The sequence below is a fragment of the Homalodisca vitripennis genome, chromosome 6 (assembly GCF_021130785.1).
Source record: "Homalodisca vitripennis isolate AUS2020 chromosome 6, UT_GWSS_2.1, whole genome shotgun sequence".
Lineage (NCBI taxonomy): Eukaryota > Metazoa > Arthropoda > Insecta > Hemiptera > Cicadellidae > Homalodisca > Homalodisca vitripennis.
The window spans coordinates 56,539,252-56,557,777 of NC_060212.1; the positions used below are offsets into that span (position 1 = coordinate 56,539,252).

The following is an 18,526-nucleotide window of genomic DNA, read 5'->3' on the forward strand; positions in this document are numbered from 1 at the left end:
TACCTATGTACAGATCACGTAATAACAAATATTATGCCTAGATAGGGACAGAGGATCACTTCGTGTAATTTGATATTAATACATTTTTTATTTTTTATTTCATCTTTCTAATATGTGTAATCATCTGGAAAATGTTATTAAAACACTCACTTTATAATTTATTAAACAGTAAAAAATGAAGTTAAATGAGTAGAATATCTCCCCCCGGATCTGGAGATTTTCCAAACACTGTAAATTAAAATAAAATATAATTATAAAATTAGGCACATATTAATAAAGTTTTTTCCTGTCCCATTCCTACATGTACAATATTTACATGAATCAGTAGCCTATACACATCCTTACCAATTCAAGATTAATTCAAAATAAGTAATAACAGTTTAGTTTTCAAATATCTATTGCACAACAACACTTTTTTCAATCTGGTTTTCTAAACAAACACTAACTTATCTACTGTTAAGCTACCTAAGTTTTAAAAGACGTAGTATTTCTCATGAAATTTTAGTAATCCCAATCTAACATCTTGCAAAATCTCAAAGCATATAAAATTTTAAGCTATTAAATGTACCATAACTGTAAAATATTCTCTAAGACTTTAAATAATACATTTCAAATAATAACGTATGTAGCACACAATCATAAATTCATTGATAACACAAACACACTCTGTGTTTATAACCTTTTCATTTAATAGGTATATAAATATTTACTTAAAACAAAATCATACATTTTGGAAGTATAAAAATTAAAACAGATTTCAATATTTACTAGAAAAAAGTGTAATTTCTTAGACGTTCTTTTAATTAATAATTACTGCAAAATTTATTTTGTTTACTATCATTCAGAAGTTTTACAGACGACGTCAGCAGTTTCCTAGTTTCTACTTCACAATTTTACATCTGTTCTGTATATTATTGGATTGTCAAGTTGGTGGACTTGACAATAAATAAAGCTTGGGTTTACAAAGTGAACATTGTTCTTGAAGAAACAGTAATTATTTATTTCTGAATCTAAATATACTATAGATTAAATTTCCACCTGATTTAGGCATTTAAATTAACTAGAGAGTTAAATACCTTTTAAATTTAAATGTTTTTATTTAATATGGAAGTAAATTAATAGTTGTATTGTATGTAATACACAATGAATTTACCTTTTTCTAATGACCTTGTCCTGGATAGCACTAGAATATGATATGATAGATACGATCAAAATTATACCCGGTAGTTTACTACACATTTTTCTATTAAATTTCCAATCTATAAACTGCATTACCCACAATGGCACGTTACCGCCTCAACGGTAGTTGAAGGGCAAGGTCAAATTATTTGAGCGAGAGTGGTGAACGGTGTTTCGTTAGCACTTATACGAGCACAAGATCAACAAACTCATCACCAACAATGCGTCTCCCTCTCAATCAACTCCCACTCCCATCAGCTAAATAATACTGCAGTATTGAATTTGTTCCACTCTCCGTTTGTTTTGTTGAATGCTAGAAGAGAAGGAGTATAAAAGTTTACTAAAGACAAACTATTTGTGGTGGTAATAACTTCAATCGAAAGTTATATTTTACTAGTATGTTCTTGCTCAATATCAAGTATGTCATACAATTTATTATCTTTTCTAAATGGCGTAGCATTCGGAAGATAATGCATTGCCATTGTAAGATACGAGTATTACAATTTAAATTTCCGTGCAACTTTCTATAATTATTTATTGGATAGTTCAAAGTATTTAATTAGCACTTGAATGATCTTCAGCCAGGGAGAGGAATCCTTAAGTCAAACACTGTTAGCTTTTTCGTTGAGAGTATTTTATGTATAATATGAAGGAGTCATGTAATTTTAAAGCGTATGTCCACGTTCGTATCCTCTGTTTTTACTCTTGGAAAATATAAATATCCTTAAACTAATAAATCTGTGAAATTTCGCTGTCGCATCTTTGTTCACTATATTGTCTTCTTTTCTTGGTTCAGTTTACCATTGGATCAAGTACAGAAACCCAGGTTTGAACGTTAACACAAATTAACCTAGTAGAGCTAAAATAAATTAATTAAAATTAACAGAGAGTTACATTACAATTTTGTTTTTATATTTCTGATTTTAGAAATATAAATAAAATTATTTACAATCAATAACTTTAAATTTTTATATGAATAAGAGCGACAAGAAAGGCCGGCTTTTGGCGCTTTCCAACCAAACTTGGGATTTTATTAAGACCTAATTGAATACAAAATAGGTACGTCCACTGTTTTTTAAAAATTTACTTTTAGAATTGTATGAAAAATTGTTATTAAATTACCATTTTTACTTTTATTTTTCTTAACAAATTTCAGCAATGATCACGTTAAGGAGCTCTTAAAGTCATGATCTTGAGCATATAATTGAGTAAACTACACTTTAAAACTGTTCATTTCAACAAACTGTTTTTATTGATTTACTGTTGCTGGAGCCTACTCGTTGGAATGTACAAACCGCCAGACTGCCGAGGGCAACGTTGCCTCGATCTTGGGCGGCTTGCGCGTTCTTGACAGCAACAGTAAAAAATAAGTTATGTTGTGTGAAATATCGTCGATATTTATCTCCTACACGTGTTTTCAAGGCCGTTGTAAACGAGCTTTACATTCTATAGTACAGTTATAGGATCAATAAAAGTAATCAAACTGAAAATTTTGTATTATTAATAGGTTACATAGATTAATTGTTCCTGAATTTAAATTGCTATTAAGGGGTAGTCCATGCAAAACTTCAAATAACTTATTTATATATCTATATATTTAAGCGTTACTTCATAATTAACCTTAGTTTTTTATGTAAAACCTATATTTTATTCCCCTCCCCCAAAGAGGAGGCATGAGCTTATTAGTTGTTTGTATGGGTTTACGTATGTCAAAATGTCTAACGTTTTATGAGAGATAGAGATGTGAATTTCTTTTTATTTTATTCAGAAAAGCCTGATCTATAACGTGTAGTATGGGTTTTAATGTTTATGAACAAACTATGTGATAAAACAGTTTTATAACTCAAAACTCCTCTTTTGCCTAAACATATTATTTTTTATTTGTTATCATTACTTTTACAATTAATTACTACACATTGAAGAGTAGGTCTAACTGAAAAAAAGTTTTAAAAAATCATCAATTTATCTCTTATACAACTAAAGTAATTGAGGTAAACGTTGCAAAACTGTGATATTTCGGAAAACGCCAATAAACCAAAACAACGAACTTTATTAGGCAAAGGAACTTTATCAGGAAGTTTATTAGGGATAACTTACGTTTAAAATTGTCCAGGCCGTAGGTATTATCTCCAACGTGTTTTCTTCTCTCTTTTTCCTGAATTTTTTTTTCTCTCAAATATAATCCTCGCCTCTTTAGCCTAGTTGAATTTGCTTTCAATCTTTTCACGACGACGTCGATCCCGTATCTTGGCAGTTTTGCTGGCCTGACTCCCAGGTGGCAATGAAGTTTGAACCATGCATGTGACTTTAGCAATATTCCTAAAGTTATATTCACTTGTGGCATGTGCCACAGTAATTTCTACAAGTCTTCTGGAATCACTTCTTGTCTTGTCGCACTTACGCCAAATGTGGCTATGAAGGCTTTCGTTGTTATTTTGGGTCTGGCCCTTAAGGCATCTTTGCAACAGTTCTTTTCCTGACAACCTTTTATAAATGGGAACTATATTATGTACTTCAAAACTGTATTATTTATAGGTGTTGTACATGTTTGCCTGGTGTTTCTTTATTGGCCAGGGCTCTGTTATAGAAACCACCTGTGCTCTCCTTGCGGGCACTTGAAGTGTTTTGTATTATTGAATCCGTAGAAACTCGCTGATAGTGGATACCTAAATGGAGCTTTTCACTGAATCGACATCTTTATTAACATTGTTTGATATGGCATTTTGGTAATGTTTTTTCAAGTTTGAAATTGTTTTGCCTGTCAAGCTTCCTAGAGCTTTTCCTCCAATGATAACTTTTTTGATTTTGCTGGCATCATTTACTACGTTACGTAAAGCAATTCCTAATCTTTCGGAGACATATGGTATATATTCTTCTTTCTTCAGATTCACATTTTCACCAAACTCCTTCAAATGACTGAAGACTCGAGTTACCATCACTCACAACCATTGTGTTTCGGAAGCCAAAATCAATGGATTGCTGTCATAATATTTCGGCTGCAGCTACTTCCAAAACAGGCGACGACCCATTGTAGTTTATATCACAACTCTTATTGTGTCCTTCATACCAAATATTGAATTCATGGCTGTTTTCTCCAGGTTGAGCTTTGGTTAGTGCACAGTTACGACAAAACTTCGAAAGGACACGAATATCTATGAACAACCCGGTATCAATATGGATAACAATTCAAACTCCGTAATTTGACGGGAAACCACATTTATGCCAAGCCCCATAGAAGCTGACTGTTAGATTACGTGTAACTGAATCCGTTACAGAAGGATCATTCTGCAAATACAAATTAATTTCCTACTCTCTTTCTGGCTTTGCCTAACAAGTTTGTGCCTGTCGCTTTTGAAAATTCGTGTAGTTCGGCCAAAGGTTTCTGAGAAAGACCCTTGCTCAAATGTGACATTCATTATCACATAAAACTTTTCAATGGCAAAATAGCCATTACTCAGGTTTATGAAGGACTTTGTCATTTTCCTGTCTACATCATTTCAAGATTTCTTAGTTTTTTAGAACTTGATTTTGTAACTATTACTTCTTAGCATCCTCACACACAACTACTAAATTGCAACTAAAACCGATCTTATTTTTAACTTGTGACAACAACCCAGTTTGTAGGCACTTAGGACAAGCTAAATTTTCAGCTAAACTTACTAAATAGAATGAACTATGTTACTATGTAGTAGATACTCAAGAGATATGTCTCTTCCTAGTCCTAGTCCTACTTCTTCGTCGATTGTAGAATCGGAAAATTGGAGATCAAATTTTCTAATATTGGCATATTTATCTAAATCCTTTGAGCAGCCTGGTCTGGAAGATATTATAAAATTAGATGTATTGGATGTAAAAGTTGTAGTTCTAGATTCACTTACAGATTCACTAGATTCATTGCTATGAACACCAATATGTTCACAAAGTTTTGATATGTGATACAACCTTTAATAGATTAATCAAACTTCACATAAACTGTAAACAATTATTGTGAACATGGATTGTAATTGTTTTCCGGTAGAAACAGACATGTAAACATAACCTACAAGTGTACTACTGACAAATGATACTGATACAAGTTTCTCTTCTGCATATTAGAACAGAAACAGCTGTTAGAATACTTCAAATAGTTCTCAAATATACTTTTTTCTGATTCACATTTCATATTGATACTATATTCATGTAAAGCATTATTTTAGAACTAATATTATTGAACAATATCATTTTTAAGATCCAATTACCTAGACTATAACGTGAAAACAAAACAAAAATATTATTATACATACTTTGTCGCTCTAAATTGCTCCAAAACATTAATTGCATACTGCTTTTATTTTTTTCTATGTGAAAATAACTTAGTACGACTACTTTATTAACATTTTTGTGTACAGAAGTTACCAATAACAAAATAAAAACCAGAAATTTAGAAAAAACATTTTTGCTATTTGAGCGTGAAAAATAAACCCCCCCCCCTAAGAGGGGCACTCCACCCTAGAATCGATGAAAATGACAAAAATTTACTAACTTTTTTATTTGTACTTTTCTGAACAATTTTATATATAACAAGTATAGTTCAAAGATTATAACTTTTATTATTTAATCTATAAATGAAATTACAGATATATATTCTCCTACTAACTGTGCCTCTTTCTAGGCTGTTTTCCGAAAGTTTAGTTTTCACGCGTTTTCATTTGATGTCTCAGACATAACTTAAGTTGTATTTGAGATAGCCTTATAACTTTTTTTACTTGAAAGAGGACATTTCATTCTGCAACCTGTAGTATGGATTTACATTAGTTCCTTCAACAAACATTTTTTTTAAAGTTACAAAAATAGGTTTGTAAAAATATTTGGAACAAAATGTAAATAACTTTTTTTACAGAAATATGTTATATAATTTAGTATCCATACTAGAGGTAGCACAATGAAATATCCCATTCGACATAAAAAATAAATTATGAGGCTAGCTCAAATACAACTTAAGTTGTGTTTGCCACAGTAAATCCTAGTTATATCCGTAAAAAGTTACACCCAGTGGAGAGGGGGGGGGGTGAGGGACAAAAAATTATGGATAAAGTTACCCATAACTAACACTCATATACAAAAAATAAAATAATTAAATTTGCTATAAAAATAAAATAAAAACAGTTTTGGGTGGAGTGCCCCCTTAATAATGTATTAGTTACTGTTTAAATAATAGAGTTCTCTATTTTTCCAATCAGCGTTTCGAGTTTGCTTGTAAATTCTGTAACTGGTGAGATAAAAGCTTTTTCCTTATGTACAGAAATATAATAATAATTCATCTTGAACAATGTGGACAATGGAGTAGAAAATATTTTTTACTTGTAATAAAATTGTTTAAGATGAAGATGTGGCCCTCGAGTGTGAGGGATTATACAAAAATTTGCATCATATACCTATATATACCTATGCAGAATATACCTATAAAATGTTAGTATATTATCAATTAATTAATGTATATTATTAATGGCCCTAATGATACGGTTAAATGGTATTGTAATAGCCTCTATCACAAAATAGATCGTTTACTATACGGAATTGGATAAGGTATGTGATCATGACGGCTTTGTTCTATTAATGAGAATGTCAAGAAATTACTTGAAGTAATACAAGTAGTAAGAAATGACAAGAAAGAAGTCTATAAAAACAAGACCTTTTGGCTTACCGGCCACAAGATTCAGATATATTTCTGTTATGGATCATAAGACTGGTACATTTAAACTGATGTGACTGACCCACCAGGTTCCATAAAACCACAAAAATATACATTATACTAACTCTGAAACACTTGAAGCTCCCAGTTTTTAGGACCTGCTAGACTCCGGAAGTTCTAACCCTCTAGGAACTCCTGACCTAGATAGCTACCAGACTCTATAACTATGGAAGATCTCGGCCTATTGTAGCTTCCAGTGAGTGTTTCAGCCCTCGGAGATATCCACACTTTTTATATCTCTTAACGTTTGGGAATACCTTGTCTACCGGTTGTACAACACAATTAAATTCTGTAAATATTTCGCCCTCACTGTCGAGAGCCATGTTCAGTTATTAAAATATGTTAAACTTTAACTCGCCCTCCACAGCGAGAACGAAATAGTTCAAAAAGTTAATTGTGTAAACGTTTGTTTGACGAGGTGGAAATCGGAAGACTTTTATAATAATTTGAAGCATGTACATAGCCGATGTATTGATGCAGTCTCCTTATATAGCTTTAATTTCATAATCACATAAATTAAGGTGTCGTTATAAATTTGTGCATGTAATGAAATTACCTAGCTGTTGGAAATGAATCATTAAATAAAAATGTAATAACAATGAATAAATCATTGGTCTTGAAATAAATACTTGTTCAACAATAAAAATGACAGTCTTGTGTATTTGGACATTAAAGAGTGCTGCAGTGAAGGAAAAGTGATAAGTCGTCTCACGTTAATGCTCCACGGCTGCTTACATGTTTAGTCATGATGTTATTGCCTTCTTTCAAGCTACACCAAGTAGACGGACTGAACGTCCAGCAATTGAACAATGGGATGTAAAGTGGATACTAAGTAGTGGCAATACTACTTCTACTAGATATGGGACAACTGACTGAATGTTATAACCACCTTTCTATAGTAAATCGGGGTTATTTCAGTTAAATGAAACAATTGATTGAAACCCTCTTCAGGTTTCATACTCATACTTTCAGATACAATTATCAAACTAATCTAAATTTTCAAAATTGAATGTTAACTCACATTTACTAGAATTTACATCATTTTTGCAGTAAACTATATTACATAAATTAATATCCTTTATCTTAAGTACACAGTAAATTAAAAGCATTTGTAATGAAAGAATTTACTGTCACTAATTAATTGTTAACATATCTTAAGTAGGTAATGGATCTTAACATTCTGTGGCATGATTAATACATTGTTTATTTCAAATATAGTCCAAAGATTTCAATATTCTAGGCCTACAACTGTATGATCAATTCATCATATTGAAAAATCTGAAGTAGTTTCAGTAAAACACCGATGGAATACAGTTGACTGCACGGTAACTGTTACCGTGGTTGACTGGATTCATTCCGTTAACCGCTGAATGAAAACGATAAATTTGCTAGGGTTTAATCAACAGACTGAAACTGCTCAGCTGGCTTCAGCCATTAGTGCAAAATAACCGGATGATAAATTCGACTTATACGTACAAAAACTCCAACCACTTGAATTATTGACACCAAGTTTATAGTGAACTTTAAAATAACCAATCTCCTATGTTGGAACTAGAAAAATTAATTTATAATAATAGTTAATAATACTAATATTAATATAATTAATAATTATAATAAATAATGGCTATTCTGTCACAAAATTATTCTATACTCTTTATTTCAAATACAAAGGTTTAGTCATTGCAACATGCGAACATATTTGTTTAGTTTAGAGAAAACAACTGATGTTATAATAATGCAATAACATTTTTAACAAACAATGTATTGGACCAATAAAGCATTGCAAATTTTAATAAAACTCTTAATTATGGTTTTATTATAGGTATCTCTAATTAATTACTCATATAATTTTATCATTGAGAATTAATCATACAACTAATTACTATTAATATGGATTCGCAGTACGTATTAAAATAATTAATAAGGAAGAAATCAAACTAATAATTATTTCTGATTTTTAATTGTATAAGCTTAAACACACACAGTAACACGACTGTAGAACACAGTGTACATAGTCAAACTGAACAATTTATTGTGTGTATAAACACCTATGCTATAGTCCTCGTGAACAAAACAATTAAGTTTCAAAAAGTGACAATTACAAATAATTGGACATTTAATTTTGTCAACTAAAGAAATATAAATTAAACTAGGATTTTATACAACTGATGTACAAGCCGATATTATCGATCTGTAGATAGATTTCCGGCAATTAATAATAATTGTCATACTACAACTCTGTTGTTCATTAAAACCCCATTGCTCAAATAACAAACCGAATGAATTCATTGTTCATTGTCATCACGTTACCAAAATAATAGAGAGTTTCTCGCAACACGTTGCGGGGACAGCTGTTGCTGAGCGGCAACATGGTTGTTATCCTGTTACGTTAAATAACGCACATATACATTTATATTATATTATAGAACTACGAGGCTGCATGTTATTAGGAAGCCTGCTCTTTTGAGAAAACCCAGAAGAAAAAAATACCTTACATTTACATATGACTTGGCACTAACTGACACTTGTAGTTAGTTTACTATTATGAACACGTGATTACTCAGAACTATCACTATCTAACCTCAATATGATGGATGTAAGGGAACCGGGATTTTGTCCACAGTGTGGTACTATATTACCTTTAGTTGGTGAAGCAGGAGGAGTAACATGCTATTTATGCAAAATTTCCTATGGACCTGAAGGTTAGTGTCAATCGTGATAGTTTGTGGGTGTAATAACATTGTTTGCCACAGTATTAGTTTTAAGGTTATGTTTGACCAAAGTACAACCATAACTGGGGAAAACCAAATTTTTAGTTGTTTCTTTTGCCTGCCTCTTTAACCCTTTGACTGATCAATAAAATGTTTTGTTATCTCCAAAATTGATAAGAGTGTGGTACCTCAATTGGGTAAATGTAAAGTTAACAGCTGGAGTAACAAAAAACAGGTTTTGCTCTATTAACATGTCGCTATAGTCCTGAACAAAAAATTAAGGTTACAGAGGGTGACAATGAGGAAGATATAGAACTTTTCTTGTGCGGACTAATATCTCCTTGCTCTACATCTTTGCTGGGCATCATGTGTTCTTGTTCTGATCGTTATTCAACTTCGTTTTGGTTACTGCTGACATCAGCTGTTTCACCGTCTTTGATTATGTAAAATAAACATGAGGCTGCAGTACAACAAGCGGCCACCAACACAATTGGATGATGATTATAAAATGATATGGAATCATCGATATTTATGACCATCCATTTAGGACTGAAAGCAAAATGTCGGATCAAATAAGGTAATAGATATTTAAAAAAAATAACTTGGTTTGACTAGTTTACAATCATAAAAATTAATGTATAAATATTAATATAATTTACAAATTAAATATAATATATAATTACAACAAAACAATAACATTTATTTTCAAGGATAAACATGATTGCTTGTGAAAAAAGAAGACACTTACGTCACTATTCTTTTCACCATTAGTCAATAACGATACAAATGATGTTGAATTTATTTCCAAACACATTTATACTTTGGATAAATTTTGAACGATGATGTCAAATTGAATTAAGTTTCAGATTTAAAAAAATGTTAATATAGATGAGATATATTTTTGTATATAAAAGAAATGAATTTGTTTTTTCGGTACTTTGGGATTATACCGACCACACTAGTATGAAGAACACAAAAATAGAAATTTATAGAAACAAACATGATAGAACGAAAAAACAACTCTTCAATTACAAAATTACAAACTTACAAGCATTTCCAGGTATTGTGATCGCTGTTATCTTATCTTTCTCGAGAATCCTGATTACGGCAGGCCGCGCGGCATCACGTGATTTGCACGGTACATAATTGCCTTTCCATTACAATTCAATTTATATTTCTGATTAGCCCCTCTAGAATTTGATATTTTACTGATAGGTACTATCTCGAGGGATGTTTTTCTTTCGTCGACATCAGCGCGGGGCAGCACCAAAGGTGCTGTCAATGCCCGCGCTGATGGCCGGAGGCACTCGCATTTTGGGTGGCGGAATGTGATCAAGAATAAAAACAAGTTTTTAGTGTTTTTTTAATAAAGAGTTTAGTTTGGTAAATGTTTGTTTTTGTTGAATTTTTGTGTTTGGAGAAATGTAGAGGTAAAACACGGAAGTACAACAAAGCGATGCACCAGCTGAACGGGCGGCGAGACTGCAATCACGTTATCTACTAGACGCTCGACTTTGACCTCTGTCTGAGGATGGGGAGGGGTTTGCGATAAGACAATTCCTGTTTTATATTGACGAAATATTGTTCTACGCTAATCTAGTAATCAGTAGAAACGAAATGTGAAATAACGATTCATGTCTGGGTGTGGTCGGTATAATCCCAAAGTACCGTTTTTTCAATTGTATCTATTGGGCCATATAGTACTAACTATTACTTCACAGGGTTGACATGCGTGATAGCATTTAAAAAATGTTCGAATGAATCACCATCAATAATCATAATTTTTGTCGATACATATATCCTGCAAGATGATCGGCAATGCAGTTACTTCTGAGACTAGTTTTACAGATTTTTTGTTCATAAAAACATTTTGAACCAACATTTGCATATTCATCATCATAGTTTTTGTTGCTGTCACTAACCTCCTACATAAACAAAATAACAGCTGGTTATGACGTCATTAGCAATAGCTGGTAATGACATCATTAGTCTAAATAAAGAAATCTGGCAATGATTAAATATGAATCTCTATAGGTCAAATATTGTATTTGATAGTATTGATATTTTAAATCGATAATCATCATCCGATTGTGTTGGTGGCCATTAATTATATTGTAGTCCACCATAATGCTGAATCAGAAGAATTTGATACAAATAAAAGACGTGTTAATGATGTTCTGAGTAAAAGTTCATATCGTCCTGACACAAGTGCCTCTGGCCATCAGCGCAGCTATAACACCTTCGGTGCTGATGGCGACATACGAAAAACATCCCTCGAGGTAGTACCTATCAATAAACAATCAAATTCAAGTTGTTTATTCGGATCATGAATGCCACTGCTAGCTAGGAAACGTAACTTGCCACAACAAAGAAATATTGTAAGTTTATCTAACCATGACTTCCTACTATCTTGCAAGAAAAGATTCCACTTTTAATTTTCTAAAATTTATTATTTGTTATTTTCATCCCCTAAAATCCTATATTGTTTTCTTCAGAAGGACAATTGTTGTATGTTAATATGAATTTCATTACCGGTGTGGATAAAAATAAATCTGGAAATAATACAAACAAAACCAAAGTTTCTACACATTAATAAATAGTGTAAAAAACAAACATAAGTTTAATATATAAGCAAAACTAACGTGACCATAACGTCCTAACTTCGTATGTACGTACTATCTACTTACAAACCACTTGTAGTACCTTCCGATCACATGAACATAGTCTATCTTTTCTTGATTAAAAAATGAAACTAACATAAGACTTGAAATTTTGAATGAAGCTTTTTGAATATTGAGTTCAATTATGGTGCATGTCATTCCATGGGGTTTGGATGAGCATTAAATTAACATTGGTTTTAGGGCTAACCATGGAGGCAATGAGAATATTGTATAATAAATAAATTTATAAAGAAAAATAGTCCAAATACATGAGATTTTTAGATGTGGTACATCTTTGATATAACAGATGAAAAGTAGAGGTGCTAGAACTTACCCATGAGGATTCTTATGTATTGTATAGATCTGTTTACAATAGATCGTCATGATAATTCAATTTGTTGTTGTATGTAACATGTACGGTTAATAGATTTCAAAGTAAAGTAAGAAAGGACAGATTACATGATGCTTACAATAATTTTCCTTTTCTAGTTTTTGGAAGAATGGAAGCCAACTACAGGATATACTTTAATAGATATTCAGAAACAGGCAAAAAAAGAGTTGAAATGGATGAAGGTGAGGAAGCTGATGGACCTGTCGTGGAGAGGAGATGTCCCAAGTGCAATAACGACCGAATGTCATACGCAACCCTTCAGCTGCGGTCAGCAGATGAGGGCCAAACCGTGTTCTACACATGTACCAAGTGCAAGTAAGTTCGTGTGTTAGTAATAGTTACTGCACACTAATGCTACATTTGTAAACTGAACTAATAAAAATACAACAGCAGATGATGTTAGTATAGAAATTTTCCATTACGTTGTTATTATCCCTAGGCCACTATGTTTGGCAGTTTTTCGTACCGGAGACCTAAAAAATAGTACCTTATTAGAAAGAACAGCCTTTATTTGGCTAAGTGGAAAAAGTACAAGTCATTATGACGATTGGTTCTTATTTTCTGCCTCCCAAATGGAAGCAAGTCAGCAAGAAGGAGGTTACGCTATCCCTACCTACGACTTGTTATTACACAATATAAGTAACTAGGTTAAGATTAGGTTATCGTATATAATATGTTACTAGTAGTAACAAAGTTAAATATAAGCTTTACGAGGATTCATATAATCTAAACTTGAATTTGAGTACTATCTCGAGGGATAATTTTCTTTTTCGTCATAAGCATAGGGTGGCGCCACCAAAGCCTACACTGATGGCTAGCGTATTGCCCGACCTCAGATCACGTTCCAGATTGTCTTACTTTTCCGGTGTCAAATCGCTTTGGACATATGAACTTTCCTATTTTATATTATATTATAATAACAAATAGTACAAGAACCGATTGTCATGTTGTTTTCAAAGTAAGCCAAATAAAGTCTTTTCTTTCTAATAATGTACTTTTTTAGGTCCCCGGTAAGAAAACTTCCAAAATTAGTGGCTTCTATATAATACTAAAGTACTTGTTTGTGTTATTTCGTCACAGGTAACAGCAAGTGTTTAAATATTTCTGATTTGTCATTGTTTTATAAAATGAGGTAAAGGAAAGTAACAATAATGAAGCTCATGTTTCAAAAATTTACCTCTACGTCATTTAATTGATATATACTTTAGTAATAGTTATGTTTCCTGAAAATATTTTCCCTACATTTTTTTACTTTTAATGCATATTACTATTAAGCGTGCAATTACAGCAACTTGGAATATGAAAGCCGACATTCTGCACAAGTAGAGCAGCCCCTAACGAAGCCAATCGGTGTGTCTGTTGCAATGTTATTTGATGTCAAATAAGATTATAATCTGTTTAAAAACAATAGTTCATATATTTTACTAATACTTGAGATTTATGAAATTAAGTCTAATTATGTACTGTCCCCTCCTTTAAATATTGGTATTAGTAAACTAGTTCTTAACAGCGATTGAAAAGTGACTTGTCTGAAGGAAGAAATAATAATAAAGCATCAATAGATGTCTGAACATGGATTTTCAAAATCATCCAGCCCAGAAATTCATAGTATTGATTACATGATTCAATCGGGCATCGGTATATCGAGATAACTGCAAGAACGTAGCCAGAAAACAATTTTGGGGGGTCCAGGCAACTGATATTTTCCGGTAGTGGACAGAGAGTAGGGCCCCATTTTGTTCCTTAAAACGTTCTTGCCCCGTTTCTTTGTTGAGAACGATCTTTCAGCAGTACATGTCAGTAATACTGAATTATTTAAATAATAATAATCATTTACTTAGAAAGTAATTAAAAAATTTAGGGGGGTCCGGACTCTTTGGAGGGAATCATAAAATAAGAAAGTTAAAACAGGAAGAATACAATGTCAAAACTGTATTTAAGCGAGCCCAAAAGTTGAAGAATTGTTTGAGACCAGTGAATGACAAGATTCCACTGTGTATGCCGGGAGTCTACAAAATTCCTGAGGCTCAGTCTACATCAGAGACAAAATGTTTAATATCCACATGAGTGAGTGAAACACATTAGACACACAAAATGTCAAGATATGGACAAATTGGCCATAGCAAAATACAGTTTCATGACCAAGCATGCAATAGAATTAAGAAAAAACAAAAGTACATGTGAAAATTCCCTAATATTATCCAAGAATAAGAAAATCTGTAGAAATAATCAAGAATGAAAATAGCTCCAATAAAGCAGATAGTGTGAAATGTCTTAAAGCTGGCAACTAGTGAGAAGGTATATTGATCATAAATGGTCGGTTGTTGGTTAATAGTCAATCATGAGAAAGGTCCAACTCTTCAACTCGCCTGTACAATAACACATTTTGTGAATTGTAGGCATGATATTAGCAAATAATGTCATAATGAAATAAAGAGTGTTTTAAATGCTTAATTTTCAAAGAATTTTGGGAGTTAACCCTTGGACCCCTCCCACAATGGTGGCTCTTTAGCTTAAATCTGTTATTCCTAATTACCATTTGGCATCCTAAATTGGAGATTGATATTTGAGCAGTGGAACAGTACCGTATCTAAAACTACAAACTTTGGCATCTCAAAGAACAATTATTGGCTTAGTATTTCTTTTCTAAGCACTAAATAACAAGATCAACAGTACAGAGATACTTCAATATAAAAACTGTGAACCATGTTATTTATCAAGACAACAGCAATCAACGTTCATAACTGAAGAAAGCAGAAGAACCATATTATAACAATAGATTAGTGATAGTGCACTTGATAAGACAATGGAAATACTTCACCTAGATTACACTGTATTTTGTAGTCTATGTGTCCTGATGTCAAAACGATGTAAAGAGTTCATTTTGAGCTTCTTCGTCACCAATTTTTTTTTATCTATTCAGACGAACATGACTCCTCCCGATTCTAGGAGCCAACCAAGTCTGTGACAATGTCAGATTCTAGACGCTGCACTAAGAGTGACGTGAACTGGAGCTAAACTTAACATCCGCATTGAATCAATCCTTCTCACCATAGGTACGTTATGTGAAGTGTTTAAATACATGCCTGATCTTTGTTTTTCTTATTTTTCAGATTCAAGGAAAATGAAAATTCATGAATCATCGAGCCAATGTTGATCAAGATTTTAGGATTATATGTAACCATATTAAAGTTATTTAATCATTTATTTATGTCCAATTTTAATTTTCCTTTTCTGTAGACTATCATAGTAATAAAACATGATATAAAAAATGTTGTAGTTGGAAGAACATAGTTAAAAAATAAATATATTGACTTTATTTGTAATGTATTTTCTTCAGTGGATTACGGTTTCAGACAATAGTTTATGATGTTTGTATCAAAAAATTATATACCCGAACCTCATTCTTTATATTATAGAGTATAGACATTAGATATAATAAAACATCAAACTTAAGCGCTTCACAGATGGTTTGCGAATATATCCTGAAAATCAGATCGAAAACGTACCAAGTTTGTTGTTACATGGTGTATATACACTCTGAGACAGACCACAAGTCTGTATCTATAGTGACTGAGCTGAGGAATTACAAAAATAATTTTGATTGCTTAAAAAATATTTTGTTGGGCGGGGGTTATTTTTGAATGGTTTCTAAATGTAAAAATAGATCAAGCTGTACCTCATTAAAAATTTCTTTATTCAATAATCATTTTGAAGAAATGTTTTAATTTATTCAGTTTTTTTGTATACAGGGTGGTCCAAATTTCAAAGTTGTGCTTCATCACGTTTTTTTACTGTTACTTCGTCACAAATAGTAGTAAACTGAAGGTTATAAAAGTACTATTTTGGGTGATAGAAATTATTTTTCAGAATTATTTGGTGTTGAGATATAAGGGTTTTCGTTTAAAAGAAGACAGGTTTTTTGGTCCAGCCGCTATACACCGAGGACAAGTTTTCCTGTTGCAGAACTAATAACTAGAGACCTGGTCGTAGTGGCAATATAAGTTGCCACTCAAGGGACAAAAGAGGTAATTGTACCTCAGCATATTTCCCTAATCCACCAACAAACTGTCATAGATAGGCTACTACGGAGAAAGAGGTGTGGCCTTCGTCCTCGGATGTGGCTGTAATGCGCACCACGCCTAATGAGGCAGCACCAAAATTAATTCTAGAGGTGCAGATATACTCCAGTTAATTTTTTCTAATGATATGGAATTAGAAAACGTTTATTACATAAGTTAGGAGAGATGTGTTGGACATTATCTTATCTAAAGTCCTAAGCGGTGTCAACTTAGGTGGTATGTTTCACAGGAAGCCTTACTTTTAGACCATAGTTTCATTAGGTTCAATCTAGAGGCGGGAGTAGAGATTAATGTGACATACAGGGTTCCTAAATCTACTAATTGGAGGGGATATAGAGACTAGCAGAAGAGTTGGCAGAAATGAATTCTATCAGAAAAACGAGATTGTACTGTAAAAACAACTGAAATGACTATTTGTATCACATTGCACGAAAGAGCTGTTAGAAAGGTCAGTCCAATTGATATAAAAACAGCCCTCTCATAATCAATAGGATAAAGAAAGATGTGCCTTGGTGGACAAGGAGACTAGAAACAATTAAAAACTAAACTGGAAAACTCCTCAAATGGGCAAGAAGAACAGATAAATGGTTAATATATCAGAATGTCCTAATTAAATATAAGAAATAACGAAATGAGAACCTGGATAAACTTCTTTAAAACATTAACTGTCTGCTAGAAGATACCGGGCTTTAAACACTCAAAACCTGTGGAGCCTTTACTAATGGCTAACGGTAAGTAAAAAGACATTGAAATTGTTACTGAAGATGCACTTTCCTTGTGAACTCGACACGAGATAAGACTTTCTGTTCTCTGACGGGGGGAGAGGTCAGGTCCAAAACAGCAAAGACCAGACAACGATCCTTCAAAAAGCTAAGAGAGAATGGAGTGTTTCCAGCCAAATACAAGAGGGGTTGGATATCATCTTAAATAACCTTAAACCCCTGTTTAAAAGCGGCATGTCTTTGGATGTATTCCAAAGAACTGGAGGATGGTACTTGTGATGTTTGTGTGGAAAAAAGGTAGACTCGTCTCAATCTAATTAGTATAGACCGATTATCCTAACCTTCATGCTGAAAACTATTGCAAACATAATTTATACATAAGGGAAGAAACCTTACTGGCGCTCCCACTCAGTCTATATCAACACGCATACGTTGAAGGTAAGTCAGCCACTACCGCTCTCCACAGTTTAGTGGATATGGTGGAAGACACCTTCAAATAGAAGGCTGTCCTAGTTACTGTCTTTAAGGACATGGAAAGAGCTTTCGACCGAGTACCATACGGATCCATGGAGGCAGAATTGAATTTTATTTTAATGTTCCAACAGATGTTGTCAAGTGGATAGTAGTCCTCCTTAAATGTCAACAACTTCACAGCCCGAAAAGGATGCCCCCAGGAAGGGGTACTGTCTCCCCTTTTGTGGGCGATGGTGGTTGACGATCTCTTGATAAAGGCAAAAGAAGGGGGAATAAAGCTACACTGTTATGCTAAAAACCTAGTGCTTACGGCCAAGGGAATAAACAAAGACACGTAACGCCTCATTCAAGATGTCATACATTTTATAAGCAACCTGTTTCATGGGGAGAGTCTGAAGATTAACCTATCAAAAACAAGTATAATAACCTAAAACTTTGTTTAACTGTTGTATGGCAGAAATCATTTGGGTTAAGTTCTGAACATTGGGAGCAACTTGTACTCTTGAACTCCATCTGTGTTTTATATAAAAGTACAATCCATCTATATGAGACGCAGCTAAACGTTTGTTGACTTAG

The 18,526-nt window shown here is 32.8% G+C and overlaps 1 protein-coding gene across 1 annotated transcript; it reads left to right on the forward strand.

The window, feature by feature from the left end:
* Positions 1–9,411: 9,411 nt before the first annotated feature.
* On the forward strand, positions 9,412–15,879 carry LOC124364341 (DNA-directed RNA polymerase I subunit RPA12-like). Its single transcript, XM_046819728.1, has 3 exons — positions 9,412–9,612; positions 12,771–12,987; positions 15,786–15,879. The coding sequence occupies exons 1-3, from the start codon at positions 9,498–9,500 to the stop codon at positions 15,808–15,810; spliced, it is 357 nt and encodes a 118-aa protein (XP_046675684.1). The 5' UTR covers positions 9,412–9,497; the 3' UTR covers positions 15,811–15,879.
* The last annotated feature ends 2,647 nt before the right edge of the window (positions 15,880–18,526 follow it).